This window comes from Amaranthus tricolor, chromosome 10, assembly GCF_026212465.1.
Source record: "Amaranthus tricolor cultivar Red isolate AtriRed21 chromosome 10, ASM2621246v1, whole genome shotgun sequence".
NCBI lineage: Eukaryota > Viridiplantae > Streptophyta > Magnoliopsida > Caryophyllales > Amaranthaceae > Amaranthus > Amaranthus tricolor.
The window spans coordinates 1,834,200-1,855,465 of NC_080056.1; the positions used below are offsets into that span (position 1 = coordinate 1,834,200).

Below are 21,266 nucleotides of genomic sequence, written 5' to 3' on the forward strand. Positions count from 1 at the left end.
TTTTATATAGAGTGATGTACATAATTTGGGACAACTCATATGTGGGTAACAAGTGAATACTAATAATTTGAAAAATTGAAATTAAATAATTAACTTAAAATTGAACTATACTTTTAAATTAGTTAATACAACAAACATTTAAGTTTGTAATAACTTAGGCTTTATCGTGACTCTTCAAACAAGAGCATATTGGGTTAAGAAATGAAAACACAACACAAGTCTCTTATATCTAACATTAATAAGTGTTATATTACGCTTGAATGAAATGATGATAAGATTCAAATTTGTTATTCTCTAATACTATGTTAAAGAATTATTTGAATTAGTTTGAGTGTTGTGTTCGATTTCCTTGGTGGTAGTCAAGGTTAGGACTTATAAGTTGTTTGGTGGTGACAGATGTGTGGTAACACATAATATTGGTGAGATGTGCCACATGAAGTTATGAACTAATACTTTGAAACTTGAGTAATATAGTTGGACAATTATATTTTCTAGTTTTCTCTTCATCTATTCTATTTATCGTAGAAGATCACCAACTAAAATTTTATCAAATGTTAATAGAACATAATCAACTTTAAACCAAGTTTCAAAACTTCTATAAACTCCAACAATCAAAGAGATGACATAAAAACTCATGCCTCTAATAATTCATTGTCACTAACAAATAACAATAAGTGGCTTGCTATAAAAACAGGGTTTATATGTTCTTTTAATCATTTTTCTAAGTTAATTTCACCAAATCAACTATATAACTTCTGTTAAAACAACTTGAAACACTCAAATATTTGTTCTTTCTTTCAATTTGATTCTATCAAATTCATTTCAAACTGTTAGAATACCTTGATTTAAATCAACTTGAAGGCATGTAGAGAAGAAGACATTAACAAAAGCTTAGAACAGAAAACCACTCTTATTCATTATACTTGAAATCTGGAAAACAGAGTTTATATATAAGGAGAGGGAATGGATACAAGGCTTTTAGAAATTAATGATGACTCAGCAAATCTAACCCCAAATCCCCGTTATGACTTGGAGTGTCCAACACAGACAAACTTGAATAGATCAAATTAAAAGTATGATTTACTCACTCTTTTTTGCTCAGTTACAACATTTTAGGGCTAGCCACTTAGCGTAATGGTTTAGGCTTTTTATATTGCCATTGACCGCCTTTGTTTTTTTGTATTTTTGAAATCTCAGAGTAGAACTTAAATGGAGGAAAAAGAGAAGAAAATGTTCTCGTCAACATTAGAATGATCAGTGATCTGATTTTTTTCAAAAACCCTAAAATTGTCAACAAAATGAAAATCAAAATCTCATATTTGAAATTGGAAACCAATGCAGCGATTGTTGAATCTGTGACAGTGCTCATAATCTTGGTTAAGTTCTTATCATTAACAATAACAACAATAGCAGTAGCAGAAAGTTGTAAAATACCAGCGATTTACAATTTCGGGGACTCAAATTCTGATACTGGTTCTGATTCTTCTGTATTTGGGCGTGTTTCTTCCCCAAATGGTATTACTTATTTTGGGAAACCTTCTGGAAGGTATTGCGATGGCCGCCTTATCATTGATTTTATTGGTAATTCCTTTCACTTCATTTGTCTTCATTTTTTAATGTTTAAATTCATTTTACTTCAAAAAAAAAGTTTATCACTGAATTTATTTGATTATCATATGCGGTCATCCGGATTCCGGATCATAGATGATGATATTTTGCGTAGTCTATGGATGAATGTTGTATTTCAGTGATTTTTTTTTTCTGGTTTTGTGCTTAATAGCAACTTCAATCAAAAAATTTGTATTTTTTTAGTAAGAATTGAATGCATTACAATTATTGATTATTAGAAATATTTTGTGAAAACTGTCAATATTCATTGTATGAATTAATCGGAGATTCCGGGATACTAGTACAAGCTGGGTTTAACATTTACCTGCATTTGTTCATATTAACTCGGCTATCATTATACTTATACTGATCACTTGTTGCACATTTCATACCATTAACAGAATTTTTATTCAAATGATCACTTGGATCGTGCCCGAGCCTGAATTATCCTTGACTGTTTTGAAAAGTGTTGAAGTATGAACTACAATGATCAGAAGTGAACTGAAAGAGCACTGAAAATGTAAGAAAGAAGCAAAGAGAACGGGTAGTGAAAATGTGAGAACGAAAGTGATATACAGATCAAAACGAATGACATGTCTGATTTGAACTAAAAATTAAAAGTAATATATATAGATGTTCTCAGAAATTGAGCCAAAGAAACAAAAAATGAGAGTGTTTTATGCAAGAAAGTCACAGCACAATACAATTGTATACTTTAGGCTTATATATATATATAGGTTCTAATACAATAGAGAAACAGTTGCTACTGCAAATTATCTGACTGATCAATTGCCTACTAAAAGCTTAAAGTTCAGAACACCGGTAGAAGTTCTTAAATCACATATATCTACTCATTGCTACCATTCCTTACCACCTGATTGTTTGGATGCACAATTTATGTTCATCTTCCCAAACATAGTAGACACAAACTCGAACCTTGTGCAGTCAACTCTCCTCTTATACCGGTCTTGTTGTGTACAAGCTTGTTAACAAATTTATCAGTTGCGATAATAAAGTACATGTGGCATAAAATTCTAATCCTAACAAACTAATAACAAACTAGTTTAATCTGCACCATTGGCCAAGGATGAGCGTAGGATTTGTGTTTTTGGGAAGGATAAGCTGCCTGACTGATCTTGTGCTTTGTTATACTACTTTGCTCAAAAAGAGGGTTGTAGTGCTGTTTGTTGTAAAAAAGCTTGCTGTGTTGATAAAGAAACCTGTACAAATATCAACAGCTGTTGAAATGAAACCAATTAGCACCAAGGGTTGGAGATGTTAGAACCAAGCAACTAGCCAACTTGAACTACTATAGTGATTTCCTTCTTTGGATCCAAATAAGCAAAAAAACAGCTTTGGGGTGTGCACCAGGTCTTTTCTTTGATTTGCCGCTTGCGGTTTCAGTACACTAGCAGTGATGTTAACTTATGAAAATTGATCAATTGGATGATAATTCATATATAGATCATATGCATAACATCTCATTTGATCATCCCCATCTGCCAAGTGATGATAAGTGAGAGCTCCTAGTCTTCTACCAAAATCTCCACTTGTTGAACTTTTGTTTGGTACTGTTGAACTGCTGATTGCTTGACATGGTACACAATGAGCTTTTCTCCAAATAATGTAGCCACAAATACTTTTCGACAGTTCCCTTTTGTTTAACTTTGAACTCATCCTTATCTCCATGAACTACTTTATAAATCTGTTAAGAATATTGCAATCACCGCACAAAACTTTGTGAAAGAGACACAGAAGCACATTCCCCCATAACCGGAACTCCGTATATAACTGATAATTTCCATTTCTTCACTCTTCGGGGAAGTTGCGTATGAGGCAAAATGTGGCAAAAACATTGCTGACTGAGGCTTTGAAAGTTCAATTTCATAGTTGGGTCATGGGTGTAGCGATTTCATTTCTGAACCATTTAACTCACTTTTTTCTCCGTCCCTGCTTGCAGCTGAGGAGTTAGAATTGCCATATTTAAGTTCATATCTAGATGCAATTGAAGGGAACTTTCGACATGGAGCAAATTTTGCTGCTTTCGGAGCTCCAATTCAGCCAGTTAATGCTAACATTTATGGCAACCTTTTCAATCCTTTGGCCCTCAACATTCAGCTTTTGCAATTTCAGCAATTAAAGGAGCGCATTGGTGAGCTACGAAAGCAAGGTTTTCCTCGTATGCTAAAACATCTAATTCATTATTATTCAAATCATATGCAAGTCAATATAGCTAACTTATTCTGTGGCCTGTGCTGGTTTATCTTTGTTCTTGTATTAAACTCTGCATCAGCTAATAGTTCGATTAATAGAAGCCGGTTGCCAAGACTTGAAGATTTCTCCAAGGCACTTTACACATTTGATATGGGGCAAAACGATATAACAATTGCATTAGCGTCATCAACTGAGGATCAAAGTCGCGAAATGATTCCTAAGCTAATTGAGTACTTGGCTTCAGCCATTGAGGTATTTCGCTACACGCCTACACGTCAATAATTTTCTTACCCTCCATTTGCGTATGAAGAATTGCTCTCATTTTGATTCTCTTGCCTTTGTTTCAGAATGTGTATCAACTTGGAGGAAGGAGATTTTGGATACATAACACAGGACCTATCGGTTGCTTGCCACATTCACGTAACACTTGGATCGGTAAATTTGATGCAATTGGTTGTGTCAGTTCTAAAAACAACGTAGCTCAAGAATTCAACAGGCTTCTCAAGCAAAAGGTGTCTGAACTACGAGTTCAACTTCAACAGTCACTTCTTGTATATGTGGATATCTACTCTGCCAAATATAATCTTATCAGGGAAGCCAAGCAAAATGGTAAGACTATACTATCTTAAATGTCTCATTGGAGTATAATTACTTATGTCATTAGCGATTATACATAGCGTTTTGATACATTTGATTTACGGGGATGACAGGATTTATAGATTCTTTCAGCTACTGTTGCGAGGAATGCAGAAAATATGTACCGTACTGGAACAGACAAGTTGTGAATGAGACTGAGGTTCATGATACTCCTTGTGATAACCCCTCTAGATACGTTTTCTGGGAGACAGTGCATTACACTGAGGCTGCAAATCGTTGGGTTGCCAATCAGATTTTCGATGGATCTCTTTCAGAACCTCCTATTCCGATCTCTAAATCATGTATGTAATTTGCTTTCTTTACCAATATGTTGCTATAAATAGTCTTGCGTTTGTTTGTCAAATAGTTGTTGATTAGTTTGATTAGCTGAAAGTATTGGGTGATTTGTTAACAGTTTAAGTGCCCTGTTTAAGCTAGTTGTTATCTGATTGACCGAATAAGGAAAAGATGTATTGGTTTATAATGATGTAATGAACAATAGCATCCTGGCATGCTGGTGCAAGCCAAGCTTGGTTGGCTAAGTTTCATCCCCACAATTGACGTTACTTGGAGTTTGGACTCTATCCCTTTTCCCTAACTTGTACTTCCTCTGTTCTGAGATACTTGCTACACTACAATTATCGATATTATTCATCGTTCAAGATTATTTTTATATTTGTTGCTCATATTTAAGAAAAAATATAGTCAAGTCATCAAGTGCGATCTTGTTTGAATCGTATAATTTCGTAATATTAACTTTTTATAATTTTTAGATGTGTATAATTTTAATATATAAATAATCAAAATAATACTATATTGAATTGCGTAAAAAGTCAAATGTATCGAGTATAATGGATCGGAGGAAGTATGCCGTAAGATCAACCAAGATTGCAAAATGCTAAACATGGTAATCCGATCAGGGTTATGTCTAGTAAGGTAACTCATCTAATCATTTTGCCTATAGTGAAATACAACAAACTAATGACTACTATCAAACAGTCCTTTGAAGTAATTAACTAATTATAAGATGATATTGTTAAAGAATATATATTGAAATTAGTAATGACAAAGTCTTATTTCTTTATTTTTTGCAGGTGCATTTGAAAAGGCAAATGCTAAATCAAACGAAAATAGCATTTCGGTATCATGATTTATGTGGTTATCTTTTAGATTTTGTATTGCTTGTATATTGATCTTAAAAAAGCTTAGTTAAATAATATTCATTATTATATTTATTTGTATCATATCATATACATATTATAATGTAGGAAAACTTTGTCACATGTCACACTATCAAAGAATATTTGACGCTCAAATGCTCATTCCATGTTTTGCTTCATTATCATTATAGTGTTGAATTTCCAAATTTAATTGTTATTATTATTATTATAATAATAATGTAACACCCCAGAATTTCCGACCCCTTAACGAAACCAAAACCGTAAAGGACGGGAGGAAATTCGAGTGTTACATAAAAGAAAAGGAAAAAGAATTTAGATAAACTTTAATTATTAATTTTAAAAAGGAGTGGAAATTTTGACAGCATCTACCTTAAAACTGTGCGTCTTTGTAGAAAAACAAAAGCTAATTCAGAAACTAATAAAGTAAAGGCACCAACGGCCTATCAAAGCTATGTCACGGCGGAATAATTCGTCGCCGGCTTCTCAAATCAACATGCCAAGCATGGATCGTGGTTCCATTGTCGACGTTTGCGTTTTAAAAAGACTTAACTCCTAAAAACCATACAGAATTATAAACCACGCAGCGGAAATACAAATATACGAGGGAGGAAACAAGGCCTCGTAACAAAACATATACCACCAAAGTTTACAAAAGATAACAAGAGCTACAAAATTGAAAGATAGCGGTATGACACAGGGTATGCTTCGCCCTCCTCACTCTCCCCAAATGCAATGCAATGCAAAAGAAGCTCCAGTACCTGCTACGCTTGTCTATGATCCCCCTGCTGCTCGACATTAAACCAACGGCCAATGTGTCATAGCAGGACAATCATAGAAAGTCATCAACAAACAAATATAAACAAAAACACGTACACGTCAGTAACTAGCATCAAATATAATAAGGCCAACTACTAGATAACGTTATGTTATAAAACAACATAAGACGATTTCATAAGACACCAGCACATATAGTAACCGTTTATCGGCCACTTATACTTCTTAATTTCACTACGTGCTTTCTAACCCGAACCATGTGTTCTTGGGTAGAATGCAGGTCTTCACGCTCCTCTTTTTAAACATAACTCCTGCAAAACACGTATAGTATCAACTCGACCAAGGCATTAACAGAATACCTAACGCATGACCTTATAGAGCTTGTCTATCTTAAGGTAAGTTTGATCATAGTCCGTAATACCCTTGAGGTAACTTAACTTAGGCACACTTCTCGCTAGCATAAACTATTCTATCAATAAGTAGATGTTCTATCAATGAGTAAATATTCTATCAAAGAGTAAACGTTTTATCAACGCATAAGCTTTCTACCAAAGAATGAACCTACTATCAATAAATAACTCTCGATCAATGAATAAATTTTCTATCACTGAATAGTTTTCTATCAGTGGATCTTTTCTCTACTTCCTGGCATAGTGACACGGCCAAGGGCGTTATCGGCCATCCGGCGCCCATTGCCAAAGTATGAGCTCATGCCCCCTCCAGCTGACCCTCTCGGGTCCTACCTTCGGGAAAAAACCTAACACACTGGGGTACTAAACCAGTGAAGAGGCCACCATATTGGGGTTTGCAAGGCCCGCATGGTATCACCTCGGTCAAGGGGCGGTATCGGCCATCCGGCGCCCAGTGACCCAAGCATGCTCATACCCCCCTTACGGTGGTCCCGTCGAACCTCACCTAGGGGACTAATAAAACAACCGGACATAATCCAGTTAAGTCACGCCAGCTAATCATAATATAGTACCTTATCAGATGGGAATAACTTCCACTCTTAACTATTAATGAGCGCCCTGGGATAGCAGCGCGCCAAAACCCACTGAGCCACTCAATAGAATATGAAATTCACCTATAAAGGAGTCACTCTAACTCCAATTAGGCATAATCTAATTCTTAAATAAATAAGGGGGTGGTCCCCGCCTCCTACTAACACTTTCATTCTCTATAACTATTCTAAGCGCAAGAATTGCATAGTCGATTGTGTTTCGTATAAAGCGTACTCGCTAGTATCTCAGTTTCGATGCAGTGCATATTATTACAATGAACAATAATGTCTTAAATAAGAATTGCATGTAAGAGTTCGTTACTGCGTGTACGTACCTGTAAGCGTTACTGCACGATCAAAAGTCACAAAATCGCCCAACTAAGGCTCTACTTTCCTCTTACGAAATGGGCACCTATATAAGTTATGAGTAGAACTAATAAGTTCCCTTAACTACTTTGTCATACCAGCTAAAAGCCAAAGTAACCACAATCATCCATTCACGACAAGATTTCAATTACTTCTAACACGTACGCATCTCATTCAACACCAAGCATAATCGTCATTTCGACAATAACACAAGTTTTTCCATCGACAAAGAATAAAAGGATTATGTCAAGTGTTTCATTACACCAGCTAACTTTGAGTTATAACGATTCACATTATCTTGAAATAAAACGAAGATTCAGACTTAAGTCTCACAATGTTAGTGTAGTGCTAATATGACGACAAGAACGAATCTTAAGGTTATCGCACAACATCATTTATTATATTCTCCAAGGTTGAGCTAAAATCAAGACATCGTACAAGTAACTTCAATAATTCTTAACAGTTGACGCTATATTCATGGCTCATTACAATTATGTGTTTATGATTTCAATAACAACCCAATGTGGTATTAGTAATTCTAACAATTAAGTCACTAACAATTAGCAACTACTACTCTCAATTAACAACCAAAACCATTTTTTTTTTATTGTCAACTATAATCAAAATCATTACTAATTACCACAACGATAATCAACCAAGTCTTAAAATAATTTATAAGGCTATTCGATTAATCACCACACCACCAAAGTAGCATACACCACACACACTACTAGAAATCTCATTTCTAAATCAACTCTAATTATTTCATGTCCAAAGATAACACTATTTCTATTACCTATGATAGGATTAAACCAAACTAATATACAATCAACACAAATCCCATAATTTCTAATCACACTTCAAACCTTAAATCATGAATAAGTTCAATTCATCAATTAAACTCTTAACCACAAAAGAATTCAATGAAAAATAACACAAAATTCAACACTTTTCATCCACATTTCAAAAACCCAATTCATAAGTACATTCAAATCATCAATCCAATTCTCACTCATAACAAGATTCAATAACAATCATACGAATTTCAATACTTTCCTCATAAACTTTATAAATTTTAATTGGAACAAAGATGAAATCAAATAAGAGTAAGGAGATGGCTCACAAAATAAAACTAGCAAGAGGATGAAGAAATGAGAGGAGGTCGCGGAGGCGGTGGCGCAGGGCCAAAACCGGCTGCCCAGCAGCCAGTTGCTGGCGGCACAAGAAAAGAAAAACTACACGATTGATTGTGCAGCTCAGCTGCTGTTGGTGGGGAAGAACGCAGCCGTGGCTGCTTCTGTGAGGAGGCAAACGCCACCTATTGGCGGCTGCTGGCAGCTACGGCAAGGAAATGTGGCTGGTGGTGGTGTGCCGCCACTGCTGGTGTGGGAAAGGGAAAGGGTGCGGGAGTGAGGGAGGAAGGAAGAAGAAGAGAAAGAAGGAGGAGAAGGGGAAGGGAGTGACGGCTCTCCCAAGAGCATTAGGGTTTCACGGTTTTTATACTCATTATTTTTTTATTTTTTTTTTTTTGATTTATTTTCTTGCGAGACCAACTAAGGAACTCACCTTCGTAGGCTCACACATTTTAATAAATAATCATTTTGATTCGAACCTCAGATATCATAACTATATTTTTAATATATATATATATAAGTTAACATTTACATTCATGTATGCAAGAAATTTATTAAACTAATTCAGAAATAATTTAATATAATTGTAAAATCTTTAAAAGTTATTAGAATATTAAATAATTTCATTATTAAAATTTCAGGGTGTTACAAATAATAATAATAATAATAATAATATCTATATCTATATCTATAATAAATAAAAGTCTTTTCATTTTCATATGAACGATAGAACTTCATTTTTTAATTTATGTTGTGACTCTTGATGAGCTTAATAGACTTAATAAGATTTGTATGGTTTTCATTAAATGTAGCTATTGCATTGATTTTTACTAAATATAGCTATTATTTAAAGTTTAAGCTATTATTAAATTAACAATTGAAGGTTATTCCCAGAAGACAAATTCTTGTGAGAGGCGGTCTTTTTGAGAGACCATCTCTAATTGAGTCGATCTATTATATATTTTTTAAAAATATTGTAAGTAGGCATTAAGAATACGGTAAGTAGACATTAATCATTAATGGGCTAAACTTGAAATATGTCTTTCAAAGAGACGGTTTCTTAAGAGATTAGTTGTTCCCACAAAATTCAAATAACAAGTCACTTGATTACCTCCATTAAATTCTTAGAAAACCACAGTATATGATTCTTATTATTATTAATAATGTGAAATGCTTAAATTATTCTATAAACTCTACTATATATTTATCAAGTTCCAAGACAAGAAAAAAAACATCAGTTTTTTCACACCTCAACTTTATTCCAAAAATGTTGTAATTTGTTTATGACATATTATTATTTGTATCCAGAAAAGTTTTATTGATATATGGCTTACTAAATTTGGTTTTGGTGTTTACATATATGATAATAAAGGAGCGATGAGTTTTGTTATTTTATTTGTTTGTTATAAGTGGTACTTTTTTAATTTACTTTATTCTTCTTATTTCGACACACTAATTGTTAGATTGAGATTAATAAATTTGCAATTTGGTACAATTTAAATTTATGTGTAAGTTATTATTAGTTGTTCATATTATACCTTTTTTGGTGTAGAAATTGGAATGCAATCAAATACATCAAAAACCAATTGATTTTGTGAAACTGCATTTTTAATAATGAAATGAGATTAAATTAAATAATATAAAACACATTCTTATGGGTTTGTTTTAATATTTTGTCATGATTCCATTTTTATTTTGGATTGTTTGGTGCTAAATCATGGTTCTTTTATTGTAAAAAAAAGATAGTTATATTGTTCATAAGTTATTGCTAATACTGCATGTCCTTTGACTCTTAGTTTCAATCAAATCTTCATTGTTAAAGAGGTCTATAATTAAGAAAACTAAGTCAAATGATTCATGAATTATATATTGATTTTTTGAGTATAATAATTGAATAATAATTTTTTTATGTATAATAATCAAATAATAAATACCCCCTCCGTTTCTAAATGTTCTTCCTATTTACTTTTTGCACAGTTTTCAAAGTAAATTTTGAGTCTTAATATCTCTAAAAAATATATAGTAAAAAAGTATATATTAAGACGAATCTGGCGAGATCTCACATTGATATATTTTAACATCCACATATGTCTTAAAAATCTTAATCAAATTTCTCTCGCAAAAATAAAATATTCTAAACGGGAAGAACATTGGAAAATGGAGCGAGTAAGTTTTTTGTGGGATAATAAAATAATACAATTTAATTGTCTGTATTGTTACTTATATATTTATATATACATAAATGTATTGTTATTGTTTAATCATGTTGATTACTTAAACATTTTATTTATAATCTAGCAGCATTGGTTTAAAATATTTTATAAATTTGTATAATAATATTTTTTGATTACCGTACATAATACGGGTAAATACCTAGTATAATATAATAAATGAAAATATAATAGAGATATTAAAGATTAAAGCGGTGTATTCTATAGATTAAATTTTGTTATGAGTTGCTATGGATGGGTGTGTCTTAGGTTTGATTCAATCCAAGCCATATCTCTCAATATAGGTGTCTTTTGAGTTGGGTTTAATTTTCATTAAAGTTTGTTATGAGTTGCTATTAAAAATAGATATATAATGAAGTTAAAATTTATTCGAAATAACAATTATTTTTTTGTTCAGAGTAAATTATTATTATTATTTTGTGAATAAAACAAATAAAAAGTGAGGTAAATAAAAAAGTGAAAAAGATTAAAAGTGATAGTGAGTTTGTGGATTGAATGGGATAAAAAGAGAATTGTGTAAATAATATGAAAAACATTGTTAAGAAAATTATAATTTTAATTTATAATTTTAAGTAAGATCGTAATGTAGGAAGAATTTTTTGATCCCAAATGGAAATTATATTTTGAGCGGTCATAAATCACATTTTATATCCATTTTTCTTATTTTTTATTTTCACAAAGATTGTACTTGTGACAAAAAACACATAATAAACAGAGTACACTCATATTTTTACGTAGTAGACTAGGGGAAGGAGTGAACTATAAGATGAGATTCTAACACAAGACTTATTCCGAAAAGTAGTGGAGTAGTTGTTTTTTAATTTAGAAAAAACCGATTCTTGAGTACAATCATTTTTATTTATAGATGTTCAAAACAAATATGAAAATTTTACATTCAACCGACTTTATAACCAAATTCGGCTTTAATTGAATGTTAATAAATTTAAAAAATATGTAAAAAAATCAATAAGGACTCAAAGACTGAATTTTTAAATGATCCAAAATAATTGACTCAAAATACATATATCCCATTCACATCATCACATGTCAGCATGGCCTTCTTATTTCCCTCCATTTTCTCAAAACCCCAAAAACCCTTCTCATAAATTGATTGTACTCTCTTTACATTCCCCTCTTGAATTCTGGTATGTTCTTCACTAATCTCTTCCATATTTTTTGCGTCGTTTTTCTGATGCGACGATTGTTTTCGTATGACGCTTTTAAAATTTTTTAAGTAAAATGTTCAGTTGTTTTCTTGCATGGTTTAGAAATAAATTTGTTGCCGATCATCGTTCGTTAACATTCTGAAAATTCTTGTATTGGGATTATTGATTAGCTGTTTTTCTTTTATTTGATTGTTACAGGTTTTACTTGGGTCCAATTTAAATCCAAAACGTAAGTAAGTTCGTTTTTTATTTTTATTTTTGAACTTTGAAATGAACACTTTATATTGTAGGTATTTTGATTCATTTATGGAGCACTGAGCACATTTTTCCATGACCATTCTTTTTTGTATGATGTATGTAAATTTAGATTTTGTTCTAGGATTTTCGACTATTTAAATGTGAAAGGTATTACATTTACCCAAAAAAAATGCAAAATAAGAGTAGTAAGTTTGTATGAGTATTCTCTCTTGTTTTTATATACTGTATATATTAACAAATGATTTTAATCAAAGATGCATTTGACCTAAAGTATTAGCCTTTGTTATTTGGACTTGGTGAATAATCTAAACAGGCATTTTTTATTTGAAAAATTCCCATGATAATGGTCCATAATCAAGTGTCCTCGCAGAGGATTGAGGGATGAGACACCGGTGTGTGAGGTAAAATGAAGAGTCCAAGTGATTGGGGGATGGAAGGAGTTTCTAACCTTGTAGTTGTGTACTAAAGATTTATTTTTCTTGTGTTTTGAATATGGTGAACTAGAGTAAACGACTCATTAGATTATGTGCAAATTTTGTATTAGCAAGGTGAAGCTGGTTATGGTGTTTTGCTAGCAAAAGTTGATCGGACAAAAGTAACAACCACTTTGTTTTTATGTGGGTAAAGTTTTAAACATTTAGACCCCTCTTATCTTGCCTAGTCAGGGCCACTTTTACGACATTGGGTATTGTAATAGCTGTGTGTATTGGTTTCATGAAGTTATCTGCTTTAGGAGTTTCGTGTCATGAACTATGGCGCTAACTTGAAATTTTGATGGTTCCCTATATAGGTTTTGGCAGTCAGTAAAATTGAAAGATGAGACGATCTCAGATCAATGCTGCCTTCAAAGCAGTGAAAGAAATTGATATTCCCGAGAAAAAAACAAAGCGTGCCTTGATAAAGCTACTGAATTTTTTTGATAAGAAATGGGATTTGATAGTAGAAGAAAACTATAGAATTCTTGCTGACACTATCTTTGAGGACGAGGATGCTGAGGTGCTTATTTTTTCCTTCCTTTAATCTCCTGAGTTTTACAAGTATTATGCTTGGCTCAATAATGTTTTGTCTTGCTTGTATGTTAGGCTGCAGAGGAAGAACAGCAGAAGAAATCAGGAAATGCTGATGTATGCCATTGCCTAATTGGTTACTTATGCTATCATTACTTAATTGTTTTGAGGGCATTTATCCTTGTAGAAGTCTTTTGAATGTGCACCCTTTTACATATGATCAGCAAGCGAAGGTTTCAGAGGAAGATGCTCAAATGCAGGATGAGCCTGAGAGGCCATGGAAACGATTGCGTTTGAAGCATCAAAAAACGGATGCAGCATCTCATAGCCAACAAAGCCCCATATCTGCTCCTTTCGCACTGAAGACACCTAAAACAGAACCTGGGGAGCCTGAAACTTATCAAACCCATGTGGGAAACAAGGGGAAACAACTAGTTTCGTCGCCTGAAATTAGTCAGAGAACTAGGAGTGGACCTGAACAGGCATCTCAAACATTGCAGATTAAAGAGCAAAAGGCTTCTGTCACTTCTAAGGAGACACAGCCTTATTTTACCGTGATGAAGCCTAATGATGAGCCATTTACTGATGATATGCTATCACTTACACCTCTTGCAGTAGTCTTTCCCGGTAATTTATTAACTTCGAGAGTTTCATCATACTAAGCTGAGTAGGTCAGTTTTGAGGGAAAAAAACATTTAAGACATTTGAGGTCTGAACTGCAAAGATGTATAATCTATTGGGTCACTGAAATTTGCATTTTTGGAAATGCTCGCATAAATTCACCAACTACTCACACAACTCTATCAATGTATAATGTGGCACTCATACTTGCAAGCTTAGGCTAATTATTTCAGTGGGCAGTAAAAGTGTGAAGTGTTACGACCTCTAGAATCAGCATTTTAGTACAAGCAACAAACTTCTAAATGGTGAATGTATTAACAAAAAATTGATTTTCATCTATCATATTCAATGCTACCAACTTTGAATAGCATTTGCGATGCGGGATGTACACGAACACGATTTTCCCTTGTAAAAACAAGAATTTGTTTTCAACTGATACTTGATAGTAGTTATTTAGTAGTACTTCACATAAAATAAATAAGAAGTGCACATCAAGTAAACTGGTTTTAAATTGATTATGAAAGTTGGAGATCATTGTTTTGATATTTGGAGCCTTGAAAATTATTCATGAGGTTCATATATATAGAGTGGAAATACAAGATCATGCGGATGAAAAATGTTCATAAATTTGATGGAATATTATGCTTTTGTAGGTTATTTTATTAGATTCTTTTCGGGAGGGGCCTCAAATATCTGGATTTTACTTGCATGACTCATTGTGGACTCGTGGTTTGATTTGGCAGATGAAATTCACCAAGAAGTTCCTGCAATCTCTGGTAATCCAGTTGCCAGTCAGGCAGAATTTATGCATCAACAAAGTTCTTCTGAAACCAGCAACCAAGTCTCTAGCCTGGATGTTCAAGGATCCAAAGCCTCTAAATCTCTGGTTGGCATTGAATCTGGGGCTTCCAAATCCGTGGATGCTGTCGATAGAAATCTGAGAACACTGACATCGTCAAGTGTAGATGCGGACCATATTCAGGAAGCTGAGGTCTCTAAAAGAATTTTAGCTATAGACATTACTGCCTCAGGTTTGGGAGAGGTGAAGTTGTCTTTGAGCTACAACCCTGGCCTGGAAGGCAAGGATATCTATTTTCCTGATCTACCCGAAGTCCTGAAAAAATTTGATGATACATGTCTTAAAAAGTACGAAATTGCTGATCTGAAGTTTCCTGTAATGAAGATTTTTAAGGAATTTTGCAATCATGTCGGGGAGCTGGGTACAAATATTGATGGTGCCAGTCAAGATAGGTGTAATCAACAAGATGCTAAGGTCATTGATAGCAAAGGAAATTGTTGTCTTCAGTCAAAAGGTTGCCTTAATTTAGAGATTTCTGATTATGTGGCTGCCACAGCTGACCCGGAAACAATTTCTGATGCTTCAAATCTGTTGTTAGCTTCCAAATTTGCACTAGAATATGATCAATATGAAAAAGATGCTGCTGTTGGTCATAGTGCTGAAAGGGAATTTAGTGCTGTCAATTTGAATGAGAATAGCTTGGTGCTCATTCTGCCGCAGCAGCTCAATACGAATTGTCTTCATGATCCAAATGTCATTGCTAGGGGGGTAGAAGGATTTATAATTTCACTTGATCAAACAAACTGTGATTCTTTACCATTTTTCCATTACATTTCCCAGAATGTCATCTCACGTAATGCTAATGTGATTTTTTCATTCGCTCAAATTGGCAACGAAGATAGTTGCTCATCTTGCATTGGCGATTGCTTGGATTTGTCCTCATCTTGCTACTGTGCTCATCGGAATGAAGGAGAGTCTTCGTATACCTCAGATGGTCTATTGAGGAAAGATTTCTTGGACACGTGTATTGCTATGGTCAGAAACTCTCAGAAAGACTGCTTCATATATTGTAAAGAGTGTCCCCTTGAACGATTGAAGAATGAGGATATACCAGATCCATGCAAAGGTCACTTGAAGCGCAAGTTCATCAAAGAATGTTGGTTAAAATGTGGCTGCAGCAAGAACTGTGGGAATAGAGTTATCCAACATGGTATAAGCCGCAACTTGCAGGTATAATATGATTTGCACTTCTTATTGGACTAAGGTCTAAATTTGCCCTTAGTATAGGAATTTGTCAAATTTATGGATGGGTTCATTTGTTAAGTATGCTCCCATCTCGCTATGTATTTTACTGTTATCTATTCTTTAATTTTGAGTGTTTTTTATAGGTGTTTTGGACTCCAGAAGGGAAAGGATGGGGTTTGAGGACCTTGGAAGATCTTCCTAAAGGGGCATTTGTTTGTGAATATGTTGGAGAAATTGTAACTTGTACAGAGCTCCATGATAGAAATCTGAAGAGTAGCAATGACAAACATTCATATGCAGTGCTACTGGATACCGATTGGGGTGCAAAAGCTTTAAAAGAAACTGAATTTCTTTGTTTAGATTCCACATTCTATGGAAATGTTGCAAGGTTTATAAATCATAGGTAACGTTCTGAGTATTATTATGTGTTTAGATCAATATTTTCCTCTCCTTTATCTTATGTTTTTCTTGTTTTCATTCTCTTGCATTTGTGTTTTGGATTTACTCTTGTTTAATTTAAGCATTTTTGCACTATTTATGATTGTATAGGCAACCTTTAAAATCGTTTTCTCGGGTATTGAGCATACGATCACTTTTCTACGCCTTTGAAATTAAAGTAAGAGCTTAGTTAACAATATTTTATTAAAATATAATAAAAGAGTGAAAAGAGATGAAAGAATATAAAAAATTAAATGAGCATACGATCACTTTTGGTGATTGTTAACAAAGGTCTAACTAAGCATCCTTTAGATGGCTTTTGATTGAGAGATGGTATGGGTTCAAACTCACTAAATGCTCTGTTAGGTTGCACAAAGGAAGTTAAGGAAATGAAAGTAGAATTTGAGTTATCTGTGTCTATTATTAGTTTTGAATGCGCATTATCATTAGTCGCCATGGGTTTGGATTGATCTTAGTCGGACTAGGAAAGCAAAATAAGCGCCATAAAATAATTAGTTCTTAATGTTGGTCACGATTTTAACCCACTCTCCTCTGAACAAGGAATTCCATAAATTCGATCAGTTCATCTCTTGGTGATCACTATTGTCGTCTCCATCAGTCAACGACAGTGTCCCTGAACCACCAATTCCTTGGTTTCCATGTGGGCATTCATTCATGACTTAGTGAATGGTAATTTTTAGTATTTTATACTTAATTTGCACATGGATTTTGTAGTATCATCTTTTCTTTGGTTCATCTTCATTCTGTCGACCGTATATTTTTAGCATTTGATACTTAATTTCCAAGTTGGTCCTTTGCTTTTCATTTTGCTGGACTAATGGCCAAGTTATCTTTACGGTCCTTGTAGATGTTTAGATGCAAATTTGATAGAGATTCCAGTTGAAGTGGAGAGTCCAAGTCATCACTACTATCATGTATGGAACTCTTGAACTCATTTACATTCCATTGCTTATTGCTTCCATGGAAACGAAAACTAAACAAAGAAATACACCTGAACTTTTAAAACTGTTTTTCTTATATTTTGTCTTTTTTCAGGTTGCATTGTTTACAACAAGAGACATCAATGCCTTGGAAGAGTTAACTTGGGTAAGTACATTGCAGTTTGGTTTCATTTACACAAGTAATTATTTGGCAAGATTGTTATCCATTAAATGGAAGAGCTTATCCCAAAATACTAGTCCAGTAGGTGAGAGAATCCATTTGATCTATAAACTTTGCATCAGTTGCTCTTACAAGTCCTATCTCACAATAGCCTCAAATGCATTACAAGTTTACAACTCTTAGTAGGTATAATAATTTTATCATATTAGACTTAAGAGTGTTACCCTCACGATAAAGCTAAATGGATGATTTTTTGTTTAGTAATCTGTAAATACATTTATTGTGCATGAAGATCTTGAAAATCTGCACTCATTGCTGAATATCCGAGTTTCATTTGAAGCTAAGCGAAGTCTATGTTGAACTGGCAAAAATGCCAAAATGTTGTACCAAGACAATTGTGGTGTTAGCTGTTGTAACTTGTTATTATGTTTAATCATGATATAATTAAGCTCGATTGTTGAGAGTTTCAGCTTTGCAGTAAGTCGTTGTATGCATTCACTACTTTGTTATACTGAAGCCACTCGAGATTTAAGGATCTTCTATTGGGTGAAACTATGAGATTTAACTCGGTTTTGGTTTATCACGATATATTATGCCATTTACTAAAATCTCTTTTAGGTCGCGTCATTTGTGTGATTATGTAGCCTTTTGCCTCATGAGCACCTATTGCTAATGTCATGACAGGATTATGGACTTGATTTTGATGATAAGGAGAGCCATTACAAAACATTCAGGTGTCTATGTGGCAGCAATTTTTGTCGCAACATGAATCGTTCAAGCATGTATGTATATATTGAATGTCAATTTATCAAAAAACTTGTGAGTTGTGACATTAGTGCGAAGAATTTGATGTTGAACTTTTCATGCGTTCTAGAAGTTTAAGGAATCTATATTTAACAGATTGTCGTACGTTAACTATTCTTAGCTAAGATAGCATTGTTATCGCGCCTTTCATTTATAGGTAAGTTCCCTTCGTTTTCGATAGTTTACCCATTATTCTTTACCACGTGAGAGCGTTTCGAGAAGTTTAGGGCAAAGCTTTTGGGGGTTATAGCCTTGACTCTTGAGGAGTATATCCAAAAACTTTCATATTTTATATTTTTTTGCTAGTCAAGTTCCCTAGCTCTTCAACACATTCTTGCTATAAAATTTCATTAATCATTGTTGATAATAACTTGCAATATTGTTTTCTTGGTTCCTTGCATTACAATTGATGTTATGCTTTGTTCAATGGGCCGTAAGTTGGAGGAGACCAAAGTGATTATCCAAACGAAAAAACTAAGGAGATCAAAGTTCGAATTCCAAACCTTTAGTTTAAAAACTTTAAACAGTAAACCACATCTTTTTATTGAACAAATTAGATAATATTCTGGTTATATGAAATGACCCAAAAGTTATCAGGGGGCTTGGCCTCTTTAGGCCTTGTAAAGATCGGTCTCTGGCTACGCTGGTCTTATTTGTAATTCTTGTGCTTTCGTCTAAGCAGGATCTAGGTCTATTATAACCTTACAGTGAAGTGAAATGTAGAACCGGAGGAATGGCTGGTTAACGTGCTATGTTTTTGGCTCGATTGACTCTAATTATGCGAGTGCGACAACTTAACTAGGTATAATCCTATTTTGCTTTATAAAAAGAATATTTTGTGCAGGAATGTTTTGTTGTACATAAAGCAGTTTAGATCAGTGCAGCATCTAGTTGCAGAAGCATCTCGAAGGTATAATCTTGTTTTTTTGGGGGGCACTTCATTAGACTTGAAGATATAGTTCAATGCTAATCTATATGATTATATTTGGCGCTCTTTCTCTATATATATATTTAAATGTTAGATTTAACAACTTTATATAAAAATCTCAAGATATATTAGACGTAATGTTACTTGGTCTTGTATATATATGTTCGAAATAGATAATCTCTAGATATTCATACTTATGGTATTTAGACTTTTATATTTATGTATGATACATATACATATTCGAATGCCCGATTAACAATTTATGAAAAATCCTCAAGACATCAAACCAAATTTGAGAGCTCAATGGTCTTATGTATGAATACAAGAAATTGACATGGATAATGAAGAGTGCGAGCAACAATAATCTGAAACCTATAAATTATAATCTTAAAAGTTTTGGCTATCATGGCAATTGATCAATAAATTTCTGTATACTCAAGTGTGCTACAATGCAGGACCAACTTACAAATAGGCTCAATTTCATCCAAAATGCAGAAGAGATAATATTTGTAAGTACTATGCTTTAATCATTTAGCTAATTTTACAGCTTTTTTACCTGAGGCCTGCATCTGCATCAAGGAATTCCACCTAACAATCACATACGCATGCATCACTTGTCCTTTAAAAATTCTATCACAAATTCACACTTTTTTTTTAGTCTAGTGAAACTTGATTCAAATTTTTAAGGATAGATAGATTTTAAATTTACATTTAGAAATGTAAATGGTAAAAATCTAGACTCTGACCCCTTATAAAATATTAGCCTTTGTGAGTAAAAAGAAAGAGTTATACTGCTCCCATACATTAAAATATTTGTCTTTATCTGTTTGCCTTCTAAAATTGTTTGATGAACAAAATTATTAGCTCCTCGATCATATAATTAGATGATTGATCGTTTTTATATCATACAAATTTTTTAGATTTGAGATTTAGAAATCCTAATAATTATAAACAAGTGACAGTTGTTTCTTTTTACAAACACTTAATTAATTATAAATTGGTGGATTTTATAGTTTAAGAATAAATAAATAAATGTAAAACAAGTGGTCATTTCCCATATATGAACCTTGTTGTGATAGACAAGTGACAAGGTTGTGGTCCCACTCATACTCATTGATTGGTTTCCTCCTCAATGTATTAGAGTAAGAGACAAACATGCCAAACATAATCTTTTCACAAACTACACTCATGGAGCTAATCAAGGATTTCAAAAACATCTTATTAGTAAATTTCATTTTACCATTTGATCATTGATACTCATTTTGCCCTTTAAATTTGCTTTATTAAGAGCAAAACACTCTCATTTCATTGGAATCAAAAATGCCAATTCATAGACCAATAATTTATTAATTCATTACTCCAAAATATAAACATCCATTTTTTTGTATGGTTATTAGTTGGTGATTTACTTTTATATCATTATATGTTAACTTAATGATATAGAAAATCATGGGATACTTTTTTAAAAAAAAAAAACTTTTTTTAAATAAATATATTAAGTTAATATCATAATCTTTTAAACTGGTTAAAAGAAGCTAAAAACCACCTTATACGACTTAAGTAATCTTACCAATTGTAATTCATATGAGTCAATCTTTATGAAGACCAAACGATACTTGAACTCGGACTACCTAGTTAATCTATTTCATATAACCCCTGAAATTTTAGTACAAGTCACCTTAGACTTATGCAAACTAACCATACAATCAAAAAACAATAATGCGTTGCAAAGATC

General features: G+C 33.2%; 2 protein-coding genes and 1 long non-coding RNA gene across 7 annotated transcripts; 2 read left to right on the forward strand and 1 right to left on the reverse strand.

Moving 5' to 3' along the window:
- Positions 1–901: 901 nt before the first annotated feature.
- Positions 902–5,802, forward strand: LOC130825731 (GDSL esterase/lipase At3g27950-like). Of its 2 annotated transcripts, none has more exons than XM_057691113.1 (6): positions 902–1,581; positions 3,569–3,778; positions 3,902–4,074; positions 4,170–4,431; positions 4,533–4,760; positions 5,553–5,802. In XM_057691113.1, the coding sequence occupies exons 1-6, from the start codon at positions 1,251–1,253 to the stop codon at positions 5,606–5,608; spliced, it is 1,260 nt and encodes a 419-aa protein (XP_057547096.1). In that variant the 5' UTR covers positions 902–1,250; the 3' UTR covers positions 5,609–5,802. The 2 variants fall into 2 exon arrangements, with proteins under 2 accessions (XP_057547096.1, XP_057547097.1); XM_057691114.1 differs by having other exon boundaries at positions 3,569–3,760.
- Positions 5,803–5,828: 26 nt separating this feature from the next.
- Positions 5,829–9,245, reverse strand: LOC130825732 (uncharacterized). Its single transcript, XR_009046940.1, has 3 exons — positions 8,903–9,245; positions 7,749–7,825; positions 5,829–6,424 (listed from the first exon to the last, which is right to left on the reverse strand). It is a non-coding gene; the product is annotated as an uncharacterized LOC130825732 (long non-coding RNA).
- A 2,963-nt stretch (positions 9,246–12,208) lies between these two features.
- Positions 12,209–20,885, forward strand: LOC130825820 (probable inactive histone-lysine N-methyltransferase SUVR2). Of its 4 annotated transcripts, XR_009046962.1 has the most exons (12): positions 12,221–12,288; positions 12,508–12,542; positions 13,358–13,563; positions 13,650–13,691; positions 13,799–14,201; positions 14,939–16,224; positions 16,383–16,642; positions 17,546–17,612; positions 17,734–17,784; positions 18,484–18,581; positions 19,286–19,405; positions 19,987–20,885. XR_009046962.1 is itself a non-coding variant. In XM_057691254.1 (11 exons), exons 3-11 carry the CDS (start codon positions 13,384–13,386, stop codon positions 19,290–19,292), a joined length of 2,394 nt encoding a protein of 797 aa, XP_057547237.1. In that variant the 5' UTR covers positions 12,221–12,288; positions 12,508–12,542; positions 13,358–13,383; the 3' UTR covers positions 19,293–20,885. The 4 variants fall into 4 exon arrangements, 3 of the variants coding, with proteins under 3 accessions (XP_057547236.1, XP_057547237.1, XP_057547235.1); XM_057691254.1 differs by having other exon boundaries at positions 19,286–20,885; XM_057691253.1 differs by lacking the exons at positions 19,286–19,405; positions 19,987–20,885 and having other exon boundaries at positions 12,209–12,288; positions 12,508–12,538; positions 18,484–18,913.
- Positions 20,886–21,266: the final 381 nt, after the last annotated feature.